Here is a 25,239-nt window from a genome sequence, read left to right on the forward strand (position 1 = left end):
CTGCCCTTCGCTTTCTTTGGGCTTGCTCCAGAGACCACTGAGATCAAGAGAAAGACCTATGGATTTGCCCTGTTCTGCAATTTCTGAAAGCCATTAAATGTTACTCTTCATGCAACATTCCATTTTGTAAGACAATTTCCTAAGTCCAGACTTCAGTTTCTTTTTGATTCCCACATTCTCAGGACAACAGCTCCTTTGTTCAAGCTTCCATGTTTATGGGAATGTTATCTTATCTCTGGTTTAGCCTTTAATATTGAGCAGAGTCAGAAAAGAATCACCCTCTTGTTTGAGATGTAAAGATTTATGTCTGCTTACATTTTTAAGATACATAAACATACAAACATATTTACAAAGTCTAAGCAAATTTACTTTTATTAGAGTTGTTATCTGAATGATGACATTTAACACCAGTTACAGTTTAGTTCCCTTATTTCCCCTGTGAAATAGTTTTTTCAAAATCTGTTGTGAGAGTAAAATGACAGCATCCTAGGGAAAACAAGCTTTCTCCAGCCTGTCTGCAAGGGAGCAGCAAGGTTGGAGCAGCAAGGTTTAAGCAGCAGGAAATCAGCAGAAGAGAGGGAAGCAAACCGTTACCATGTGGGGGAGGACTTTCATAGCCACTGGGCCACCCAAAGCTGAGAGAGACACTCAGTGCCACAGTGAAACTCTGTGATTCAGAGAAGAGACACAAACGTGTAAGAGTGGAGAATGGCAGAAGAAAATGACCCTAGTCTGAATTCCCAACTACACCCGCACACAGTGAGGAACACAAGGACCCACCTGTGCCACAGTCACGCCAATTCTGCAGGAAAGCACGGAGCTACCTCAGCTAGCTTTAACCTAGTCCCAGGTTTCACTGCACGGCTCTAAAACCCAGAAGTATCTGCAATATAGATGCTCCTTCAGGAAGTTAAATGCACAGTACTGATTCAGTTCTGCATGTTTCTGCATTGTTCTCTGTCTAAAAGAAAAACACACTTTAAAAAAGAACCACCATTTGTCTAAACGCCAGGCAGTCTTCTCCCAAACCTTCCCATGTCCCCCATCCCAGAGCTTCTCCAGAAGGCCATTATCCCTCTCATTTCTAAGATTAGCATGTTCAAGACTTGCTCAATTTTGATGGGGGGGGGGGGGGGGAAGAATCCACCTTGAACAGAAAGCCTTTTGAGTCTTCCCTCACTTTTGAAGCCTTCGTATTTTTTAATCCCTGCTCTGCCAGTTTTGTCTCCCCTTCTCCCCCTCCCCTTCAGTGGAAATTTTCTACTCTTTACAAGCCCAGCTCTCTGCAGAAAATTGATTTCCCCTAGGATACTGCCATCCTACTGTTCTATGCATGGTCATTAATGACCATCCTGTTCACCACAGAGACAGACACAGTGGCACTCCTCCCCAGCTCCTTAGCACAGAAAGTGCACAAGGGGAAAAATCAGAACAACCTCAGAGCTTAACCATACCAAGAATTCATCATCTCCAGAAAATACCATAAAAAAATCTCCAAATGAGCTATTATGAGAGTAAAATAATTCTTGCTGGTTTCTGTCACTCTTTACTTGCACTGCACTAGATCAAAATTTTTAAATCTGCCCCAAATAACAACCATCATGTAGTTCCCTCTCTCCCAGAGCCATGTGGAAATGAACTCTAAATCAGATGTGACTTGAGCTCATGTTGGTTTTTCTCGGGCACCACTATCAGGGTATCCAAGGGCAGAATGCATTTCACCACAGCCTGCAAAACCTGCCTGAAGATGTGAGAAAATATCCGTGTGCTGCACCTTTTGCTGTTTTAGCTGCTTTACAAGCAGTGTATCTGCTGGCTTCACCATCTCCGGGAGCTCTGCAGTCTCATGTTTGATTGCAGTGAAGCCCCATGCTTGAAGTAACAGACAATTCTCCCCTTAACTCTTGGTGGCTCTGATGCCAATGAGTAAAATAAAACAGCTGTGCTCACAAAACAACTTAAGCCTTCTCTACAAATATCTTGTGGATACACTGTAAATTGTACAGTGTCCCTGTACTCCCTGCCTCCACCTTGACCCACAGGGTCCTTGCTAGAACCTCCCCTTGTCCCTGCTGGTACAGAAAGGTACAATGGAGGACTGGAAGTCATGAGGAAGAAGATGGGGTAGTCAACACCTTTTCTTCCATTTCCAACAATGGATTTTTGTGATGAAGTTAATCTTGCTTACTGAGTTGCATTACTAGTTTCAGCAGGACTAAAAATGAGGAAAAATAAAATAAGGCCCAAAGATGGGTATAGAGCTTGCTTTTTTTTTTTTTTTTTTAAGTATAATTCAACTTAGTTCCAGTGAATTTACCTGAAATAAATAGGGGCACTGTCTTTAAATCAAAAGGTAAACTTAAAAAAACCCAAGATCTTTTTAGTGACTGTTGAACAGAAAAAAAACAACCCTAAAAATTAGTTCTGCAACTGGGAGAGGGACTTAGCTACTGAACTGCAACTTGGTCTGGAAAAAAGTCAACACAGCTAATGCCTGATACAGCACTTCAGAAATGCTGGGGTGGGTAAACTGCCCCAGCCAAGAAATTCATATTTAAAGCTCACATTGTCCAGCTATGCTCTGTAAATTGTGCCAGGATTTCTTTATATAATTCTCACTAATGCTGGCTGATGTTAGCTGAGGAAATCCTCTGCAGACAAACAGGACAATCCACCCCGCTGTAGGTTCCATAAAATCACACGCTCTGTGGAAATTTCCAAATACTTCGGCACAATATGGGTGAGTTAAGGATAAAGTTTCAAGCTGAACTCCATAATTTCCTGTCTTTTGCTAGTCTACACAGCTCTTTAATGTTATGTTAATATCATTTTTGTGGGTGTGATTGAATTACCCGCCACTCCTGATGCCAGCATTAGTGGATTTCTGTGTAATAGGAGAGCATGCTTTACTACACATACTGTTACTAAATACCATTAAGCAGACCAGCTGCAGACCTCCTGATAGCAGGACTGGAGGGCTACCTCATTACGAGGCGACGAGCACTTTACTGCTGGCACACGGCCTGAATCCCACGAGCCCTCAGCATGTCGAACTCGCCTCGATGTCCCCAGCAGACGGCCTGCCGCAGCAGGTCCCCCGGCTGAAAAAAGTGCCCAGCTCTGGGAATCTGCTGAGAGTGCCGAGATCCCTCTTGAGGGCTCAACATCCTGAGTCCTAAATGGTGCTGCCGTGACTTGGCAGTCTGAAAATATAGAGATGTATTTACTTGGCGACATTTCAACTCCAGGTGCAATGGAGGGCTGCTAAATTCTCCACTGAGAGTGTGCCTCACACTCTGGTGACAGCTACTAACTAGTGGCACAGTCTTTTAAAAATCCCTTCCAGAAGTCTTTGCTGAGAGATTAAAATGCCACACGTACGTGAGTTCTAACAATTCTAGGGCAGCCTCCAAAGGGAGATTTAACACAAGCTTTCTCATCAATACCCTTGCACTGCTAACCAGCACCTACTAAGCAAATGTTGAGCCTGACTACTGTGCAGAAACATCCCTCTTCAGAGGAGGATTGCATTAGGGAAGAAAGTGGGAGGGGCAATGGAAAAGAGAATGAGGGAGGGCAAGGAATTTAAGTCTGTTCCACATAGTTGGCTCAGTACACGCTAAACTGTACTGACAGACATCATCATCCAAGGAGCTGCAATGTATTTTGGTCACTCTTCTTGCCTCTCTGATCCACTTCTTTCTCACCCTAAAACACCTCGTATGCCGGCTGGTAGAGCTATACTTACCCAGCACCTGTGGGCGATTCAGCTGCTAGCGCACACCTAACAGCAGCCCCATGTCCCCAACGTACCATGGGAACAGCGTGGCAGGGACACAGCAGGGACAAGCAATGCCATCTTGTGATTAAGACAAATTCTTGTTTCCCTATATCTAAGCGTGATAAGAACCAACAAACAAATGCAGGAACCTAACAAGAACTAACAATTGCAAATCCATGTTACAGCAGAGCCAGGTTTTTCTTACCACTCGTAGAAAATAGAGATGAAACAACTAAAAGTCCTAAAAGTGCTGATAGTGTTTAATAGCTGTATCATTACAGCCTGTCTCCCACATCTGTAAGACCTGCAATCATGTCTTTAGTCCAATTCTTACTTTAGGCAATAACCAAAATCATGGCATGAGTATACTGTCCTGCTTTGATTTAAACCCCACCAATGACTTGGTCATATTCCATTTTGTTCCACCGTAGCCACCAGTTTTCCTTTCCATTTAGAAGCAATTGCTTTGAGTTCATTTTATTCTGAGAGTCAAGAGACTGCCCTATATGAATCCTTCAGCTCCTTGAACTGGCTGTATGTTTGTACATGTGATAGGAATTAATTTGTTATGCAGTTCATAAGGCACTTAATAAATTTTATATTATTTGTGCTAAATTATTGTAGAGTAATTAAAAAACTTCATAGTCATACTCCATTTAATTGACAATCCTAAATTTGGTGTTGATTTAAGTAAAACAGAGGGGACAAGAAACATTAAAGATGAGTAGAGAAATTAAGTTCTACAAAATTAAGTTAGATATGGCTTAAATCCAAATTCCTTACTTTTAAAAATAAAGCATCAAGGGTGCTGCAGTTTTCTCATTCTGTGGGTTTTTATTACTCAAAGCCAAGGATGGACAGACACCTGATTTACAATTAAAGGTAATCAAAACATCAGAGGTGGAGAGATGAGCTTCTGCTTCCAACATAGTGCCTGTACCAGTCCACTGTGAACTCCTGCTGGGACACCAAGGCAGTTTTTGAGCATCATCCTGCTTAGGAACACAGATGTTCCAGTGATACATTTCTTCCACTTAAGGACACATACAAACAAATATAGCTACATAAACTATACATGATAACAGATCTCCATAAACTTGAAAAGGAAATTATTTCTAACCACAAATAATTAGTTTCAAAAACATTTAAATGACCCATGCAGTCCTTGATGAAATTATCCAAAAGCTGGAGAAAACTGTCTTATAATCAGAAACTTGAACAGCTCCATCTATTTTGATTATTAAAGAAAAAAGTCTGAAAAGTGACTTGATTATAGTGTGTAGAGTACGTCTGGGAGGAGGACGGAGGGAGGAGGACGGAGGAAGAGGGAGAGAATCTGAAAGGTCCTTAATCCGATTACACCAAGAAGCAACAGGTAAAAACCAACACCAGAAAGTTGATTTGGAAGTGGGTCAGAAATTCTGACCAGGGAACATGGTTAACAGGAACAAACTGTTAGCAACAGAGCTAGGTTTGCTGTTGCATTTATATCTTCAGGTACAGAGTGGGTGCTTTTCTGGAACATACTCTTTACGTGAAAATAAATTGCTATATTTAGTCCAGGAGCAAGTAAGGGAAATTTAAGGACCTGAATCAACCAGAAAATAATGGTAGATCATCCCTTGGTCTCTTCTGGATCTTAAATTCTATGAATCTGTGAATTATTTTATCCCTTTTAATTACTAGTTCCCTACTATAAAGAAGCTAAAAAGCTAATGTTCTTCTTGAATCAGTGAATTACAGAAAATAATTGAAGTTTCATAATTGGATTATAACCCCAGGAGTATAAGGAAATGCTGAACTGGGAAGCTGAAGTAAGGAAAGCATTTCTGTTTTCTTTTTTTTATGTGATCACCAGGCAGTAATAGCCATAAATGCTGCACTTATTACCTGTATTACACTGAAACAATAACATGGCTGTGATCCTGCAATAACTGCTATTTGAACAGACTGCTGTGCTTCCATGAAGCTTATATGAGACTGGGTGTCTGTTGGAAGAGAGTTTATTTCAGAATAGGACCTGTATTTCCACATTGCTGTTACCTTCATTATTATACTTGGGGTTGCCCCCAGAGCTGTGGCTAGGTACTTTCTAAGAGAACCAGAATCCAGAGGTGTCCACTTTCCCTAGAGCTCATGATGGGGACACAGAAAATACATGGCCAAAGAAAGAAAAACCTTTTCAGACCTCTGCCAGATCAACATCTTTTAAAATTAGGCTGAAAACATTCCATCTTTCCTGTCTCTGTTTTGTAACAAGGCAGACATTAAACCTCTGACATAGCTGCAAAAATTCTAAGAAATTCCTTCTCTAGTGAACGTCTTTTAAAAAAATTAAAGACTTTTCAGTTTTTAACACTAATCTAGCAGCAGCTCTTGTCACACAAATAATTCTGGGAAGTTACCAAATACTTGGAATGAAAGACATTGCATGCTGCATAGCACAGAGCTCTTGTCGATGCTTGTTTGGAACGGTATGGGAAAGTCTAGCAGCTGAATACAATGACATTTTTGTTTTCGTGCTGATAATATTCAATAGCTTTGCCACCAAAGTTGGCCTGCCACTTCCCCTTGTATAGCAGTTATAAGGTTCTTGCCATTAGCTGGAAGCAGAGCCCAGGTTATTCGCATTTGGGGGGCAGGGGCATTAAGCACAGCTGGTATTGTTTCCTTCCAGCAAAGCTTTAGGACAATGTATTTCTTAAACAGATCAGAACATTATCTGTGTCATACCTTTTAGAGAAAGTTTACAGAAACATTTCTGCTACACAAATGTCAGAACACGAACAGTATCTCTCCATCCTCTCCCAAAAGTCAGTGACACCTATGAAGCATAAACCTCATCCCAGTTAGAGAACTTCCTACTTCCTTCTCCGCTCTGTGCACATAATACAGCCATTGCTTCTGCTCTTCCACTGCTGCCATCAGTTCTCAAAGAACAGATCAGAAAGGCCCACTGAACTTGAGACCAGAATTCAAACAAATACCAAAAATGTTGACAAATCTAAAGGACGTGAATGAGCTTCAAAACAGAAGAACCAAACATAACCAGAACTTTCACTGCCACTACTCCCATTAAAAAAACACAGACCACAGCAACTCAAAGGAACCTTTGTCAAACCACCAGTGCATCAATCAGCCCCCTCACTGGAAAGCAGAACCTGAGCATCAGAGTTTTACAGAATCATAGAATCATTTAGGTTGGAAAAGACCTTTAAGATGAGTCCAACCATTAACCTAGCACTACCAATTCCATCACTAAACCATGTTCCTAAGTGCCACATCTACAAGTCTTTTAAATGCCTCCAGGGATGGTGACTCAACCACTTCCCTGGGCAGCCTGTTCCAATGCTTGACAACCCTTTCGGTGAAGAAATTTTTTCCTACTATCCAATCTAAACTTCCCCTGGCGCAGCTTGAGGCCATTTTGTCTTGTCCTGTTGCTTGTTGCTTGTTACTTGGGAGAAGAGACTGACACCCACCTCGCTACAACCTCCTTTCAGTTTTTCTGAAAGTTTTTCTCCAGGCTAAACAACCCCAGCTCCCTTAGCTACTCTTCATAAGACTTGTTCTCTAGACCCTTCACCAGCTTCACTGCCCTTCTTTGGACCCACTCCAGCACCTCAATGTCTTTCTTGCAGTGAGGGGCCCAAAACTGAACACAGTATTTGAGGTGCGGCCTCACCAGTGCCAAGTACAGGGGGACAATCACTTCCCTAGTCCTGCTGGCCACACTATTTCTGACACAAGCCAGGATGCTATTGGCCTTCTTCACCACCTGGGCACACTGCTGGCTCATATTCAGAAGGCTGTCAAGCAACACCCCCAGGTCCTTTTCCACCAGGCAGCTTTCCAGCCACTCTTCCCCAAGCCTGTAGCATTGCATGGGGTTGTTGTGACCCAAGTGCACGACCATGCGCTTAGCCTTGTTGACCTCATACAATTCAGACTGTCAAGAGTCCCATAGTCATGAAGGCCCTTCCACAGAGCAATACTCACATTACAAAACCAGGCATTTGTCTGACAGATGTGCATGGTGCAGAGCCTGCCTGTCCTTTGGACAGTTTTTGGCCACAAACATTTTCAGATCCTTAAATATTTACATCAGTAAGGGGACAATAGGCTTATGGATGGATGGTGATGCCATGGTTGACTGGTTGCACACAAAATATGCTGCGGAAGTGGAGAAAGAAAGAGACAAGGAAAGACTGGAACACACACATCTCAGAACAGGTCAGAAGAAACTTGTTAAGTGTGTTTGCCCTCTTTCTATCTCAACACCCCTCCTGCACAGTAAGCAAAACAAGTGGCTATTACGGTCATGCCCTTCACACTGCTACACAGGACTCAATATTTCTGTTATGAGCTCTCTGTTTTGTTTTTTGTTTTCTTTTTGGTTCGTTCCCCCCCACACCCCCCAAGGATTTTAATTAAAATTCATCAGAATAAATGTTTTCAGCAGCAGCCTCTGAGAACCCTGCCTCCTTCCCTATGTTCCATTAAATCAGGTTCATCCAACTTGAAAGAAGATGAGAAACTCTCACTGACACACTGTCACACTCCAGTGAAAAGATGGGCACATTCAAAACAGAGAAGAGTGCAGGTGCTCATTTATTACTTTACGCAGATTATTTTTCTGCCTTTCTTCCTGACAATGGGAACGTTCACATCCCAGATGGAGCCCTCTGTAGTGCTGTGGGCATTTGCTGACCTAGAGTTTTGTTTCCCCTGACGAAAGAGGCTAGGCAAGAAGAGGATCAGTTCATTGCCTACTGGGGCAACTTTAATGTTTGTTTTTAACAATGGAAGACATTTGGAGATTATTTTAATGGGGAATGAATATACAAATAATTTTTTTACAGTATCAGGTAAGGGAGAAAAAACCTGTGCACATCCATACCCATACTTACACACCGCAGAGATGTAATATTTATATACTGAGTGCAAAACTGCAAATCAACTGATTTCAGAAACCAAGATGTCACTCAGATGAAATACAAGTTCACTGCCTTGTACCATTTTGGAGCCAGAGAGCAACGCCACAATGTTTCTAACAGCATTCATAACCACCATCACTATGAAAGTGTCTTCAATGCAAGAATTAACAAATCATGTCCACGGCATTAGGTTCCTCTGCTTTTATGTCTACTTTATGCATTCTTAATATTCATCATCTGGTTCCTGATCAAAGGCATTTTGACTTAAAAGTATTAACCTGAAATTAATTTCTTTTCCCTTTCCCACTCCTCTTAATAAACTTTTAGGAAATGTCCGTGATACAAAAAGACTTGAGAAGAATGCAGATTTCTCCAAGCTAACCCATCAGCATGTTTTTCTCTGGTCTGAACACACACATTAACAAATGAGAGGAACAATTCAGGTAGCTCCCTCATCGTGTTGAATCAGCATATCTAGTCCAGCAGGACACCTTTGCTGTGCTTGGCCCAACAGTACACCCTTCTTGGGACTTTGCTTTCTTGATTTTACTTGGAATAACAAAGAAAATCTGAGGGCATTTAGAGGTTTTTTCTTTCCCCTCAAGTGTGGGCATTTCTTTGGTTCCCACAAAGACTCATATCTTCGGCAGATTTCAGAGCCATTCACAGTTCTCATATTACCAGGATACACGGAACCAAAACATCCAGTGAGATTTAAGTAGGAACTACCCTGTATGATGCTACGTGGTTCCTATATGAGCTAATCCCACTGAATGAGTGCTCTCACCTTCATGCCCTTTCAGTCTCTGCTATATCACAGAGCAACAGTGTCAACTGATATTAATTGCAGGAGAGATGTAGATTATGTGGTTCTGTTTGAATTAATATTGAAGCCACAGGGCACCTTGCTTTAACATACACAAGGTTACAGAACACAGTAAATTCCTTTACATCTCCAAAGATTACTTCTTAAAAATACAGGAGCAGACACAGGCTAACACTCTACTGCTACATAAGTCTCAGATAGTTTGGGTTTTGTCTTCACCAGGGCCAGGATAAGAACACCAGTTTACACTGAGTACAAACTTGGTCCGACTTCGCTGTAGAACAAAGGATTTACTCCAGGGATTCTTTTGGTCTTCTTCATTTTTAGCTCACTATGGGGATTTTGTTTTGGTTAACCTTTATTTTATTTATAGTTCAAAAAGAAAATAAAAATAGCCAGGAATATCAAACTCTTGTTGCCTTAACACACAGCACAAATGGCCATCATGAACTTGCTACAAAGCTTGATCTAATTAAAAATGTACTTGTTGCAGCTATTAACAAGAGACCCTGTCCTGAAAGGCACCTTGAACCCCTCTGAAACCTTGATGAACTCAGCAGTTTTCTGTGGGGGCAAAAGGAATGCACACAGTTCATTTAAAAACTAGTCTATGATTTAAACAATGTGTGTATTTTCAATTAATAACCTCAGTTACATTATCCTTGGGGCTAGCCCTTTAGTAGAATCCAAACAGTGGCAGCCTGAATATTTATTCAGATGTTTCATGGGACAAAACGAAGGACGTTCAGAATGAAACGAGAGGCTAAAATCTCACATTTAATGACTTGTCAAGGAGACAATCAGGATACCTTCAGAAAAAAAAAAAAAAGAAAAAAAAGAAAAACCAACAAACACCACCCTCAAACACCCCAAACCCAAAACCTTGAGTAAACTGCACAAAATATGGAGCTAGAAGCTATTTAGAGAAAGCAACACTCATGACAATCATGATTCAGTAAGGATTTCCTATACCTGGAAAAACATTTATTTGGGAGATTCTCTCTCATCTTCCTCAAAAGTCAGCCTGAGCATCCTACAGACTTGTTGCTCTTTAGGTTTAGATATTTTTACTGTTGTTGTTTTAATTAAGTCCTTCAATTTTACCCTGGACCACAAAAGAAGTCAAAACTTCAAGGGTGATGAGATAACTAATCCAAATAAGAGCAAAGCGGATGGAAATAGGTTTCTGAAGCTATATTATAGACACAAGGGGACAGGACTAAGTCAGGACAAAAACATGAGTTAGTTTAAACTATCAGACACTAGAAGTCTGAAGCTGCTTTCTTTCAGACTACAGACTGGGCATGAAAAATTCATGACTGAATCAAGATGGACAGGGATTATCTTTTGAATACATGCCAGTATCTTAACTGTGCAATGCACAAGGCTTTTTTTTTTTTCCTTTTTTTTTTTTTTTTTTTTTTTAAGTCAAATGTTGAGTTTTCTAAGCCAACTTTTCCTTTCAAAATTGGGAGGGAGCGGGGGAGGGGGGCAGGAAAGAGTTATTTTATATCTCTTTTCCCTTTCTCTTCTCCAAAACTTATTTTACCTTTTAAAAACTTTTGGGCCTAAGTCTTCTTCAGTGCAAACATGTACGAAAAGACAGACAGAAAGACCAAAATCTTGAGAGACAGACTGTGAGCTGTTGAAATGAAAAATGTTTCAAAGTAATAAAGCTCAAATGTTTAATCTGTGTGTGAGATTTCCTTCAATCTATCTCCATGGGGATGTAGTTAGTAAGAATGGAATATGTCCAGTATACCAACAGGGGACTTAGCCACCTGTGTATGTTTTTAAGAGAATTTTGGAATTCTTCTGGATGAAATATAACACCATGCATGAAAATTAGAGTGACAGGTTATGAATATTTCAAAGATAATAATTTACATTTTGCTTGTACAGTGACACACCACACATGTTTTTCTGTCTATAATCTGTAATTTTACATCTTAAGGTTGATTATCTTGCCTTTTGATGAAAAGCATATTTTGACTGGGAAGATACATGTATAATGGTGTGTACCACTGCACCAGCAGAGACTGTGTACCTCAGAGAAATAAATGCTAATGATGTGATATTTACCATTATTTTCATGAAATATTTAAAAATAAAAATTTTAGACTAATAAGTTCTGATGATCAATATGATCACAGATGGGTATAAAGCCTCTTTTTAAAAAACCTCAAGAAAGGTTAAGAGAAGCCAAGGTCCATTTTTGGAAGTTCCTTTACTCAGTGTTTATGAAAATCCAGAAGAAGATACATATGTAAAAGATTCTTGCTTGCTAAACATTCCTATTCACTCTTTTTCGATGTAACCTTTGATAGAATCATTGTATAAAGTCCCAAAAGATACAGTGAAACCTAACAGCTGCCTGCTGCAAAAGAGAATTTGATGCAACTTTGCCGGACACATTAAACCAAATACTGAGGATCAGAACTACACAAAAAGAAAATCTTTCAGTAGCAATTTTTTTTTTTATTTACTCAGCTACTGTACAGCCTATGATGACTTGTTTTCCTTTAGTTATATGAACAGTTTGACAGATTACTGTGACAAGGTTACTCTTAAATTGATAAAAGGTTTGATAGTGTCGGAACATTTGTCAGAAACGTCTGACATCACGTGTAATGGACTCTGCACTTCAAGCATCAATGGTACTCCAGTCTGCTGTTTTCTGTTCAGTGTGCAATACACACCACCCAAAAACATACAGCAGAAATACAGAAAAGCCGGCAGGATTTACCGAAACAGGCCCTTGTACTTTATCAAACAATTCTGATTAAAGAATTTGTCTTCTATAACCCACCTGGCAAAATGCACTTAAATAAAAAGTTTTACATATCAGTTAAAGGGTGGCTTCCTTGCTGGAATAAACCTGGAAATAGGATGGGCTATGATAAATGTACATAACCATAAGCATTTCCAGCATTCCCTGTACTTTTGAGAGAGAAATATTGTGGGGTTTAGAACATTATTCCTCAGACCTGCCAAATGTCAGACATTACAAGTGACAGTTGTATTGCTGGCAGCCTTGTCACATGCTGGAGCAGAGGAAATGGGTTCAGAAGGGCTCATTTTGGGCACTGGCAGCTAGCCTAGGGGAACCAGTGTCCTGAGCATAAGCTAGCTTTGGTGAATACCTCTCTTAAATTTAGCTCTCCAAAAATCTTGTACTGCAAAATAATAATATAGTTTAGGGATTGGAATTCAGGTTTTCACCTCACATCTTGTAGCAAATTACACTAATACTTCTATGCAGAAAGCCTAAGAGCCAGCACCTTGTGCTGTTTTGTGAATACCTGTTCACATGAAGTCTTTAACACATGGTGAGACCCCAGCCACGTAAGCTAAGAGAGCGCTCTACAGAAGACAACCATTCCTGAAGAGACAAATGTATGTCTTGCTCATATAGCAGCAATCTGCTCCTATATACGCTGCATTTGCGTGCGGGGCAGGGTGGAGAAGGACGTGGAGCAGGGAGGAAAAGAGAGTAGGGATTTGGACTTTTATCCACCTCTACTATGTAACCATCTGCAAAGGCAAAGAAAATGTCTTGCAATGTATTACTTCAAAAATCTATGTGCTGCCATGACAAATTCTTGTCTTTTCAGATATTTATGTTTCCCTATATCGTCCTTCCCTTTTTGCTTTGATAAATACTTTTAATATTCTGAAAAAAAACCAGAACAACTATCTGGTTTCTCCTCACTTCCATTCAGCCAAAGGATAGAAAATCAGCAAAATGAATGTCAGCATTTTTGTTAAAGAGCATCTGTTCACACAGGAACTCCATGATAGCAAGACAAAGCCCTCTAATCATAGACCAGATTAAGTTTAGTGGAGCACATTAAAAATTTTGCCACAGTGCCAAAAGGAAGCTCTCAGATACTTGATGTGCACCTCCCATACGCAGACAAGGGGTAGGGACTTGCTCTCTGAACTTCATGATTCAAGTATCGCTGCTTATACCACAGCCTCACACCATGACTGCAGCACTAAGTGCCAAAGCCGTAAGGCTCCTCTAGGAATAGTTAGTTCATTTCTGATCAGCTGAAAGCATTTGTCTGAACTCGGAAAGGGTCAGACTGCAAGAAGATGTATAGCAAAATAGCTTTTTGAACATCAGCAGACTACAGTCAATTTATACCTACTGAGGATCTGGCCCCTGAACTGGGATTATCTATGACTGCCACAAGCGGGAAGTGTCATGAATGTAGTTTGTACAAATGTCACACAGGTACACTCGCAATTCAGCTTGCATGAAATATGAAAAATCACCACCACACTATACTCCTGTGAACAGTGAGCCAGTTCTACCTGTAGCAGCCTTAGTAGGAGAAAGTCCCAGGGAAGAGTTTCAAGCTAACATAATTTTGCTGAAGTTCAGACATCACTTCAGTGAGACTGCTAGTTCCAGTCCTGGCCAGCCACGTCCACATAAAGCATACTTAGGGAAGTCTTCCAGCATTTTTGGTCAAAATCAGGAAAGGCAGAATGACATAAAATTGTAACATTCCATTAAATTATTACTCCTATTGCAGGCTTCAAAACAACAACCACTTGGATTCAAGTCAACAAATCAGCCCCAGACTGTTCCTTAATTTACCAAACTTAATTTATTGATCCCTATTTGAAAGGCTGATTTGTGACGAAAAAGATCAAAGACAGTGTTGTCTTCTGGAATAGGCTATTCTATGGCAAAAGCACTGCAGTTCTGCATCATAAGAAGGGTGGATTTTTATTTTTCAAATCTCTCCATGTTCTTATTTCAACACAGAAACTTTGTTATCCTAAATCCGCCCAGGCAATTTCTGGTTGGAATCTCAAACTGGGTTATTCCCCTCCCGCATGTCATCAATAATAATCAAGAATTTGGAAATCCAATCAGGTTCTCATTTCTACTCATTACCCATATTCAGTCGAGTGAGGAGGCTTAACAGGGTGCAACATTTAGGAAACAGTTCTTTTGATGATGCATGAGGAGCAAAGAGCTCCTTTCTGCTGCCTCTCCAGTTTCAACAGGAATAAAATACAATAAAACTGATGTTTATCAGCACAACCTGGAAATGTGCCTCTCAAGATAAACAGGGAGGTAGAAAGTGCTACTTCCTACATCATCATTTTTCAGTGGAACAGCAGTTAATTAGACGTTAATTAGATGGCTACAAGGCCACCTTCAGTGGGTTTCATACTTCTCAATCTTTAAGCCCAGCAACGTGTGACACAGCAATCAAAAGATGGGATAAATGACTGAGATGGGAACACCCATGTTTGTTGTGCACTGGGCTGTGATTCACAGACCGTTCTAACTATAAAGTCTGTCATTAGGGAGGTTTTCTTGTCATGCAAATTCTTCTTTTAACATAAGAAAGAAAACAGATTAAAATAAACAGAAGACAACGTGAAGGCCCTCACCTCTCTGTCCCCCACAACTCATTACCAGAAGGTTTTCAACAGGCGTTAATTAGCTGTTCAAACTAAAGGAATAAGGGTTAACATTCAAGTGCAGGAGGCTTCTGATGTCTTTTTGTGGACATACATAAGTGTAAACTGAAAGGCCAGCTTTGACGTTTTCCTACCCGAAGACACTGAGTATTTTAAGTGCACTTACGGCTGGCACAGCTTGATAAGGTCCTGGTCAGTGGTGCCGGGTGGAAGGCCTCGAATGTACAGGTTGGTTTTACTCAACTGCTCTCCGCTGCTGTTGTTGCTGCTGTTGTTGCTGCTGTTTGTGCTGGGGCTGGGAGGAGCCATGGGGTGGGGAGCTGGTGCATAGGACTGCTGGAAACAAAACAAAACAAAAAGGGTGTTACTTGAAAACAAAAGCATGGTGGACTCAGGTGCTTTACCCAGGTAACTCCAGAGCTATGGGGGGAGGACATGCTTGTCCTGCCCTCCCTGACTGCCTCCAGCTGCCTGCTCCTACAGTGCGTGCACCCACCCCGGGTCAGCAATGCCTTTCAAAATGGGGCCGAGATTTTGGGTTTAGCCATGGCTATGAAGTGCATTAGGCATTATTTTACTTTATTTTGTTAATCTGGAATTAACGTAGCTAGATTATGAGCCTATTTTATCTACATCACAAAATAAAGCTCTGAAATGGCAGATACTCAGGAGTAACTGGTATTAAAGGAAGAAGTTAAACACAATCTGCTTTAAGAATACTCTAAGACGCAAATAAGAATATCTAGCCAAAGGTACAGAAGCTGATGCCAGAAGCCTGGTTAGTCTCTTCTAAACACGAGGAGCACCCAGTACATGCACAGTAAGGTGGCGGAGAGTTGGCTAGCCTGAGAGGGGAAAAAAATTCCAAAGGAGCCTGAAAAGACTATCATGGATATCTTCCACAATAGAGAAACAGGGTTTGGAAAAGATGATCAGGCTAAGACCTCCTGCTCTCAAAACCTTACCCACTTCTGAACAACCACAAACCAGACACAACAACTGAGAAATACCACTTAAAAAGGGAGTCATTCTCACAGAGACAACAACATTCTCCCTGGTAAATACATGCTATGAAGGAAGACACACGCATGCTATAAAAATTACATAAGCACCTCCAACAACAGGGGCAACAACAGGGAATTTAAGCTGCTGCAACCATGCCTGGCTCTCTGACCACCAGCGTATTTACTCACAGCACAGAGTGCTCGACAGGAGAACGGAGGAGCGGTTGGCAGGAGGAGGCCATATCCTGACACCATTGTGACCTGTGCAGAAAAGCTGAGACCTAGGGGAGAAGTTGGGGGAGACTGCGAATGCTGTGGGCCAAGGCTCGGCCTGGGCAGCCAGGGGAACTGGAGGCAGAGCTCCAGGAACATAACCGCCTGCTGAGAGGGGGGAAATCCCCTTTCCACATGCTGATCAGCATATCCTGCTAGCAGTCTGCCCAGTTACAACAGCAGGTAAATGTTAGGCGAGTACTAAGTCAACCATGATGTGCTAATGGACTAATAAAAGCAAAACATCCCCAATTTTCATTATAGTAGCAGTGACATTTTAGTGACTTCTAACATGCTCGTTCTACATTTAGGCCTTGAACAGAGAAAATATTTAAGTCTGTGAGTAATTCTGATCACACTGATCAACTTCCCCTTTCATTTCAGTGGCCCCACTTTAGGGCTTGTAATTATGCACACACTAAATCAGAGCCTCGGTACATGGTTATTTTTAAATTCTCTCTGCTCTAAACTCTTTCAAACAAGTCCCTTTACTTAGAAGAACCAAAAGAAGTTAGAGAGCATAAGAGGAGCATCAGTGATAGGTGAAGCTCAGAGGCTTTGATGAGATACATAAAGCGCCACACTTGCAACGATGTCTTTCCTCCTGCCTTCTCCTTCCTTCTTCCCAGTTTGTCCCATTTAAACCAGGAGAGTGGGAACACACCATCAAGTGTCAGGACATCAGAATCCCTCCGCATTCTAGCCTGGTTGTAATGTGACTCAAGTAGGACCCATTAAAAGGAAAAATCAGTTTAATAGACGGTGCAATCGCCATGCGAGCAAGTAATGACGTTCACTCTCATCTACAGTAACAGAGAAAGGCCGATCAGCTTCCTTCCCCGAGTATCTGCGTAGATACTTTTGCTGACAATCAAAAGCACTTAATGCATACGGATCATATTTCTCTGCACACACATTTTATCACTGGGTAATCCCCACCCACCCCAGCTTCAATGTCATTCCCAGAAATAGAAAGCTGAAGAAGCAGCAACCCTGAATACCAGCACGGGGAACTGCCTCAACCGAGCCCCAGTGCTGTGGGCACGTCCTGGAAATCAGCTCCACACAACAGCCATGGCGTGGCTGGGTAAAACTGCAGGCAACAGTGACCTCCAACAAATACATAGACAAGTGCATCTTAAAACATCCTGGCTGAAAGCATATTTAAATCTCTGGGCACTCCAGAGCCATGGTAGAGGTGACTGTGTATAGCACATGTTTGGCTTTAGTACACCAAGAGCTCAGGAAATACACCGTGGTAAAATTGCACGTTTTAAGCACTGGTAAGATAGAATAAAAATTAAAAAAAATTAAAAAAGGTCAAGGTAACATTTTTACCGCTTTACCCCACACCTCCAAGTTTACCATACACACTGAATGCACGTAAAGGACAGAATTTTCTGTAAGCCAGTAAAGTGCTATGTACTTTAATTATTAATTGTTATTATTATATATGTCTTAGCAGGGGATAATGAGTAAATGGCCTATTCTCACACCAACCTAATAAGCAAGAAAAAAAAACAAGTGGAAATACACCTTTGAAATACAAAGAGCAATTTTCATTCTATTGTAAGATCTTTATCCTCACACAGAGGAAAGCACTGGGGGCCTAATTCTAATTTAAGCTTAAGACATTTTATCCCTCTTGGCCAGCTGAAAGGGGACCTAGATGAGAACATGAATTACATTTACACTGATTTTAAGGCTATTAAAAAAAAAAAAGTCCTCAGTATATCCAGAGAATTAGGCCATGGGATAGGTGGTCTCTCAAGCAAGAGCTGCTCAGACAATAGGCACACACAGATGCCCAGGTTCAGAGCAGCATCCTGGGAGATGCTTTAAGGGTGGGCAGAGAGGCAGCCATGCTCCGCTTTGGAGGATGCTGATCTCAGACCAGCAAGCACAGCTATACTCCAAACCCTCTTCACTAATAAATCTCAGCCACTGCAGCCCACAATAATTTCCATGCATATCCAATACCCCAGAATACCATCCGCAGAAAGATTACAAAATTGCTTGTACTAGGGCTGATGACATCTTCTGGCCGGTTGCCAGACTAAAAGCTTCAGGTCAGAAGAAAGCTTTGAATTCTTGTTTCCTGAGCTTGTGAGTGTATGACTGATGGCAGAAGTATGCGTTTTGCCTCCAAATGAGCAAAGGGTCTGGTTCGTTAATCTCTACTTAATAACTGGAGTGAAAGAAATTAATGGCAACCTGATGATGATCCCAGATATTGACCACTTGCTACAGGATCCCGGATGATGCTGAGGGGGTGCATTGCCTGGGGAGCCACCTGCGCACCCGACGGCAGGAAATTTGTGCCTTGCTCTGACGTCGGCCTCCTCCGTGGCTGGGGGCAAAGCACTTAACTTCTCTGCCACAAGAGCCATGAGGAGCACTGCTTTCCAGACTGGCTCAAAGCACCCTGACACCAGCTGTAGAAATCTGGGAAAAACATTTTGCCAACACAGCCGAGTGCAGGACCTGCAGCGCTAGAAAAAAGTATTAGGCAAAATCTACATTTTACTTCAAAAGGGAGCTGGAATTCAGAGCTGGCTTTGTCCTTAATTTTTCAGACAACCAACGCAACCAACTCATTTTTCAATTCTCATGCTTCATTATTCAATGGGGAGTGGGGGGGAGTGAACTGGTTTGTAGATCATTCCAAGCAGCTTATTAATTTAGCATGGCTGGCTAATAGGATTTGTTTTCATCTTTGAAAAATGAATGAAACTTCTCCTTTTTCATTATTTAAAAGTGAGAAATTAATGTGCTTAATTCTTATCCAGTCTCAGGAACGCACCCTTATGCTTAAAACCTACTGTTGAGCTCTCTGAAACAGTGTCCCATGCAAGTGCGCACAGCTAAGCATGAATAATGAGATACCTTGGTCTTTCTTACACAATAACCCAGAAAGGCTGAACCAGAAGCCTCTTGGTTACTAAATGAACAATACTCCTCCTTCTAACATCCAACCTCCTTAACACAAGGACGGTGTTTATCTTCCAATAGCAACCACAGTACCCTTATGTAGTTTTTTCACTTGTTGCAAGTTTAGTTTAAAGCATTTTTCTCCCAAAGCAAAACACTACTTAAAAAGACAAATTTCAAATATTTTTCACATACAATTCCTTTTGGATGGGAATCACAGGCCCCAGATGCCAAGTTGTAGAGTCTGCTTTATTAGCAGCAGCTGGCTCCTTGGCAGGCTTCTGAGGCGGTTGGGCTTGTGGTTTTGGAGTGGCCTCAGAGCCTAGGATGCAGCTGGACAGCTATGCTAATGGACTAGCCAATTTGTTTGTATTCACCTTTGGCTATCCCAAATTTGTACTCTTTTATCCACTTGAAAGTAAGGTCTTGGAAAGATTCCCCATTAACACTGATATGTTGACTTTTCCTATTGTAGTGCATATTTTATATAAAAAAGGGAGTACAACACACAGTCCTGCATTAAAACATGTGTTATTTAAGCAATTGTGAACATACACTATCCATTTCACTCTGAACAGAGTGTTTTCCAGCTGCTAGATTCATCTCACTTAGAGCCCAATTGCTACACAATTCCCTTAGCTCCTGATTGAGAGAATAAAATAAGGCAAAGTAAATACAAATAAATTGTGCAAATATCAGTTTACAGCACACACTAGCAAAACACTGTTCTCTTTACACCCTACTGTACAAAGGAGTAATTTTTGAGAGCTGGAGGGCTCTTACTGGCCAACTATAGCAATGATGAGAGGATGCCACCAACTTATCAGCCTGATGATGGGATTTTGGAGCTGATTGAATGGCAAATCTCATATTAAGCAAAAGACAATCATCACAGTCAAAGAGAAAACAGAGAGGTAGGGCAAATATAATAAAAAGAATTAGATAGAAGCCACAGCAACTCTTCTCCATTTTGGTTGCCTTCCTCAGTGAGAAGCGGCACCAAAAGGTAAGCTGTATTTCTCATCTACAGCCAGGTGGAACAGAAAAGTGAATAAAAGTTGAACATTGAAACTGGCAACACAGAAACCTCGTGTATTTTAGAAAGGCTGCAGTCAAGGGAACTCGAGTCATAATTTTCTTCCTGAGTTTGCAGGGCATTCACTGGTCTTGCTGAATCCAGCCATGACTATTGTCTAGCTCCCCTCTGACCAACAAAGGCCTGGAAGACAGAGCTCCTCTTGGATGCTTCCCTACATAGTCAGGTCTTTCCCTAGACATCTAACAGAAAACAAACAGATATCTTCTAACTTCTCTGCACAGTGACAAAGCTTCCTGGACCGTTTCCGTAAAAGCAACAACCCACCACTTGGCAATGTTTTCCATTTGTAAAGGAATAGCATGTGAAAATGTTAGTAAACTCATAAGATGAAGACAGACAATAAGTTTCAAAGTCTGTTGCATCACAGTTCTTTCAATCAAGAAAACCAGAACACACCTCAAGAGGATTTTGATTTCTCTGAATCCCTTCCAAGGCCTTTAAACATGATTTGCTGGATACAAGAAGACCAGTGAGTCAGAGCTGCTGGGTTATGCTCTCTGTACTGCCACTACATTACTGTGCTACTCCAGGAGAGTAATTTATATTCCTTATATCTCAGTTTACCAATCTGTAATGATTCTTCCTTACCTTTTCAAGGCCTATATAATGCTCTGTGATTACTGGATGAAAGACACTATTGAAGACTACAATATTACTTAAAGATAGCGAAAATATTATTAAAATTTAACTTAACAACTAAAGCTATCTCTAATTCTTTTACAGATAAAAATGATTTCTGCATACAATGATTTTGTTACCCTGTATCTAAACTGAATGAGTGAAATAACTTTAAAGCTTAAATAAAATGCCAATCCAATTAGCTTTCTCATTAAATATAATTTTTATTTTATTTAAAAACAAACTTAGAATTATTTAATCACAGTGCTATCTTGCTCATGCTTCTTGTATACATTGAACCTTTTTTTTTCATTCTATTCCAAATTATATCTCCAGCCCACAGGAAAAAGGTATCGTTGTGTTTTGCTTACCCTTTCTTTCCACACAGCAAAAAAAAACCCACTTGTGAAAAATTACAATTATGGAAAAAAACCCCAAACTCTAGTCCTCCAACAGGCACAGTAGTCATTCAACAGTCAGATTTAAATTGGGATTTGATGGGTCAGTAAGATACTTTGAGATCTTTATTTCATACACAAAGCTTTTGAAATTAGTAGGGTAAATACTCCTGGGGTTTACAATTCCCTCGAACCAGGCACAAAGCACTAGAGGTCCATAAAGCATAAGCTCAGGCACAATTTGGCTCAATTTTCTCTGTTCTAAAATACTTCTCTTCCAAATCACAACTGCCCAGCTTTTAGCATTTTATAAGCACTTACAGGTAGACAATACATAGGAAGCAAAACATCCATGTGAAGAGGAGGAAGTCCTTTATTGGACAGTACCTACAAAGTAGGTTTCATTTTATACAGTTTTCTGCATTAAAACCAACCAACCAACCAAAACCCAACAACAATTCATTCTTCTTGGCTATCTTTAAGAGCACTGCACTGAGAGTTTAGCAATCATTAGCCAGGGTGACATACACTAGAAGCCTGAAAATTTTCTCACTGATCACAATATCTTCTATTTCCACTAAAATAGACTGAAATACACCAATCCATACATCACTCCATTTCCCACCATTACCAATGGGAAACTTCAAACCCAAATTGTTCAGGTGGAAAGCAGCTTATTTTGAAGTACAATGAAATTTAAATAATAAAGTGGATTAGAGCACGTATCATTAGGAGAGACATGGTCATCTCACCTGAGGATAAACAGGCCCCAGCAAAAACCAGTCCAAGTGAAGGGAACAGCACAGAGATGAAGAGCATCATTTGCAGACTGAGAACACCCCAGCCATCGCTGCCGCCCCTGGGTTTTGGTCACTAAATAGATGTAAGGGGCCAAGCTGCCAACTTCAGCCCTTTGCTCTCTCCTCCCTACACGTTGCTACACCAAAGATAAAACTACTCATCCCTCGTAAGTGATTTTCTGTTTATCCATGGACTGCCTGTCGCTCTGGACTAAACTATGGTAGCTTCCCTGAATTTAGAGCTTCTCGCATCCAGACAGGAGGGTACAATTTAGTCCTTAGCACTAAAAAGCCAAAGACTAGGAATAAGAGCTGTGTCACCAAATAAATATTTTTCAGAGCGGAAAATAACCTTCACAGCCTTGTCTCCTCCCATTTATTTCATGGCAGGAGGCTCCCGTGACAGACCATTCCTGTGACATTATTTATTTCGCAGCAAGGGAGAAGAAGAATTCTTTCTATAGATAAAGTATTTTGGCACTTCGGCAAACTCGTAAACAATAACCTATATTCTTTGACATAAATTAGTGTTATTGCTTCATTATCCAATCCATTCATATTTTATTGATGTACTGAGACTAAATGTGAACAGAATCTAGATCTTAAAAATACTAAATCTGGGCAATCTGAGCGATAAAACATTGCAATTCCCCCAATAAGAATATTTTAGAGCACAGAACAAAATATGACAGCAATTACTGCCTGTGATACAACAACTTTGTAGTAAAAAAAGGTGGGGGAGGGGGAATATAAAATTTAAGCAGAAATTATTGTTTGTGTTTACATTTCCATGTAGCCAATTTTTGTGCTACAGTGATGAACTGTTGGTCCATTTGAAGGTTAAGAATAAAAATGCAGATTGAAAGGCTGATACTTAACTTTCCAAATGTTTGCAAAAACAAACACGATTTTGGTTCTGAGAAACTAAATTTACTCTCTGGGTATTTGTTTACATGTGGCAGACTAAAAGCGTCTTGGAAATGAGATGTAGGAGGCACATGCTTCATTGCATTGCTTTTCTGCACACAGTCCACACATACCACAGCATCAACACTGGCGCAAGAACCTGAGTATAAAAAAAGCTCATGACAGAAAACTGAACTTAAAGCACAGAACAAAACCAAAACATCGATATAATTTCTTTCCTCTCCACTTGAGAATTTGGTGAGCAGAGATCAGAAGCAGATGTGTTTTCATTTTGCAGTAGGAAAGCCCAACCAAAAAGGTTTTTCAAAATCCAGCCCAAGCTTCCTCAGTTTGTCTTTCTTATGGAAGAATTAAGCAGGAAATCTGCCACTGTTGACACGAGCGTTGGTGGGATGGAGGAATCAGGGGTGGCAGAACTCCTGAGGAACAGCCCTCATCATCTCCCCATGTTACCACAACAGTCTTTTGCAGATGTGTACAGGGAACCTCTGCCCCCTCCACCCAGCGCTATATAAAGATGAGTTGTGCCTCCCCTCCTGCGGCCGAAGGAATCCCCAGAACACAGAGTTTGGAAAAGTTTTGTCCCAAAGACAACAGTGTGACACCATCAGGACAGAATTTGGGGCATTCCACAATAGCCAGAGTTCATGTTTTCTTTGGGACCCATGGGGCTACAGCAACGCACTGCTCCCAGACCAGGGACCAGAGGATGCCCACAGAAGATAATGAGCCATCACAAACCTCACCACGTTTTTGCTTCCAGTGCAAACTCCTCTAACAAGTTCATGATAGCAAATAACTTTTTAAAGAATTTCCCATACAAGTCATTACAGTTCACACCTAATTCCTTGCTTAGGAAGAAGAGGAGACAACCAACCTCATGAGACTGATGTATGTGATGTCTTTTAAAGGACAGCTAGAAAGCCTTCCAACAGTAAGCTAATACAGCGGGGATAAGAATCTAACGGTAGCGATTGGGATTTAGGTGTCAGCCTATGGAGACAGATGGCCAAGGTGGTGCCAGACACCTTCGTGTTTGTGACAGCCCCAAATACTGTACCATGAAAGGCTAAGGGAGGCAGGGAAGCCAGGATGGCCATGCACAGGGCTCACTGCAGGCAGCTGGGTCTGAAACCCCATGTTAGGAACCTCTCTGTCCCATTCTAGGTACTTCTCTACATTCTTAAAATGAGTTGTCTGTGTAAAACAGTGAGCTTTATAATGAAATCACCATTATATATGAGCTAGTAAACTGTCTGGGCCCACGTAAAGACTGAGGTGAAGGAATGGGTCTCTGCAAGCCTTAAAGGAACTTGGTAATAAGATGAATTCCGGAACTTCATCAGGTCAAAGGCAGCTTTGAGCATCACACTACCAACATCCCATGAGCACACAAAACATTAGGTACCTGGGAGGGTCAGCAAGATTTGCCATGACACGTTTTGGGATTTAAGCACTTCCATTTTCAGCTAGTGTCACTAAGTGCTTACTCATATGCTAAGGAAGTTGAGCACAGATAAACACTCTCTACTTTGTTACTATAGACTCTGGTGTCTTATAAAATCTCCATTTTCTCTAGATTTCATGTGGCAGACATGGGAGGTAGTGTGGGAAATGCTATTTAATTTTCTTTGATTTAACAAGCATCTACTGTAATTTACGTTTAAATTTTCTTCCAGACATCAATCAAATCCACCTGAGGCAAAATTTACCACATAAACTAAATAATTAATGCAAAAATAGAGAACCTCTTTTTTTCTATTTTTTGAATTTTCAGAATTACACTCAATTTACTTAAAGGCATTTCTACCTCTTTCCTTAAAATTCAACTTTCTATAAATGATATTGGCTTGGACGATGAATTTACTCAAGCATGCTGTGAGTTTTTGTTTCCATTCATACTCTTATTAGGAAACCATATGTACCTTAGGCTGAATTGAAGCCTGAGCACTAAACCCTCAAGATACATCCTATATTCACACCAAATGCAGACTGAGGCAAAGGTCCAAACTGATCAGCCCACCTGCAGGGGTATTTGATCACCTGTGTAACTAGATGCCACAGCAGCTACTGCCCAGCACACACTTTGTTGTCATGACTGGAGGTCCTGGGAATGCCAACAGGACTACTGAATGATGAAAGTCTCCTCCTAAGTTTTGTAATACTTGAAGTCACTGGAAGATGACAACTATTTTTA

The 25,239-nt window shown here is 40.9% G+C and overlaps 1 protein-coding gene across 1 annotated transcript in view; it reads right to left on the bottom strand.

Annotated features, from left to right (window-relative positions):
* The window catches only part of RBMS3 (RNA binding motif, single stranded interacting protein 3), a 443,174-nt gene that overhangs the window by 329,785 nt on the left and 88,150 nt on the right, over positions 1-25,239 (bottom strand). The window contains exon 2 of the mRNA XM_010584321.1: positions 15,159-15,328. Within this exon, the coding sequence (XP_010582623.1) occupies positions 15,159-15,328 (170 nt within the window). The remainder of the gene's footprint in view (positions 1-15,158; positions 15,329-25,239) is intronic.

The sequence above is a fragment of the Haliaeetus leucocephalus genome, unplaced genomic scaffold (genome assembly GCF_000737465.1).
Source record: "Haliaeetus leucocephalus isolate CR32 unplaced genomic scaffold, Haliaeetus_leucocephalus-4.0 Scaffold973, whole genome shotgun sequence".
NCBI classification, from domain to species: Eukaryota; Metazoa; Chordata; class Aves; order Accipitriformes; family Accipitridae; genus Haliaeetus; species Haliaeetus leucocephalus.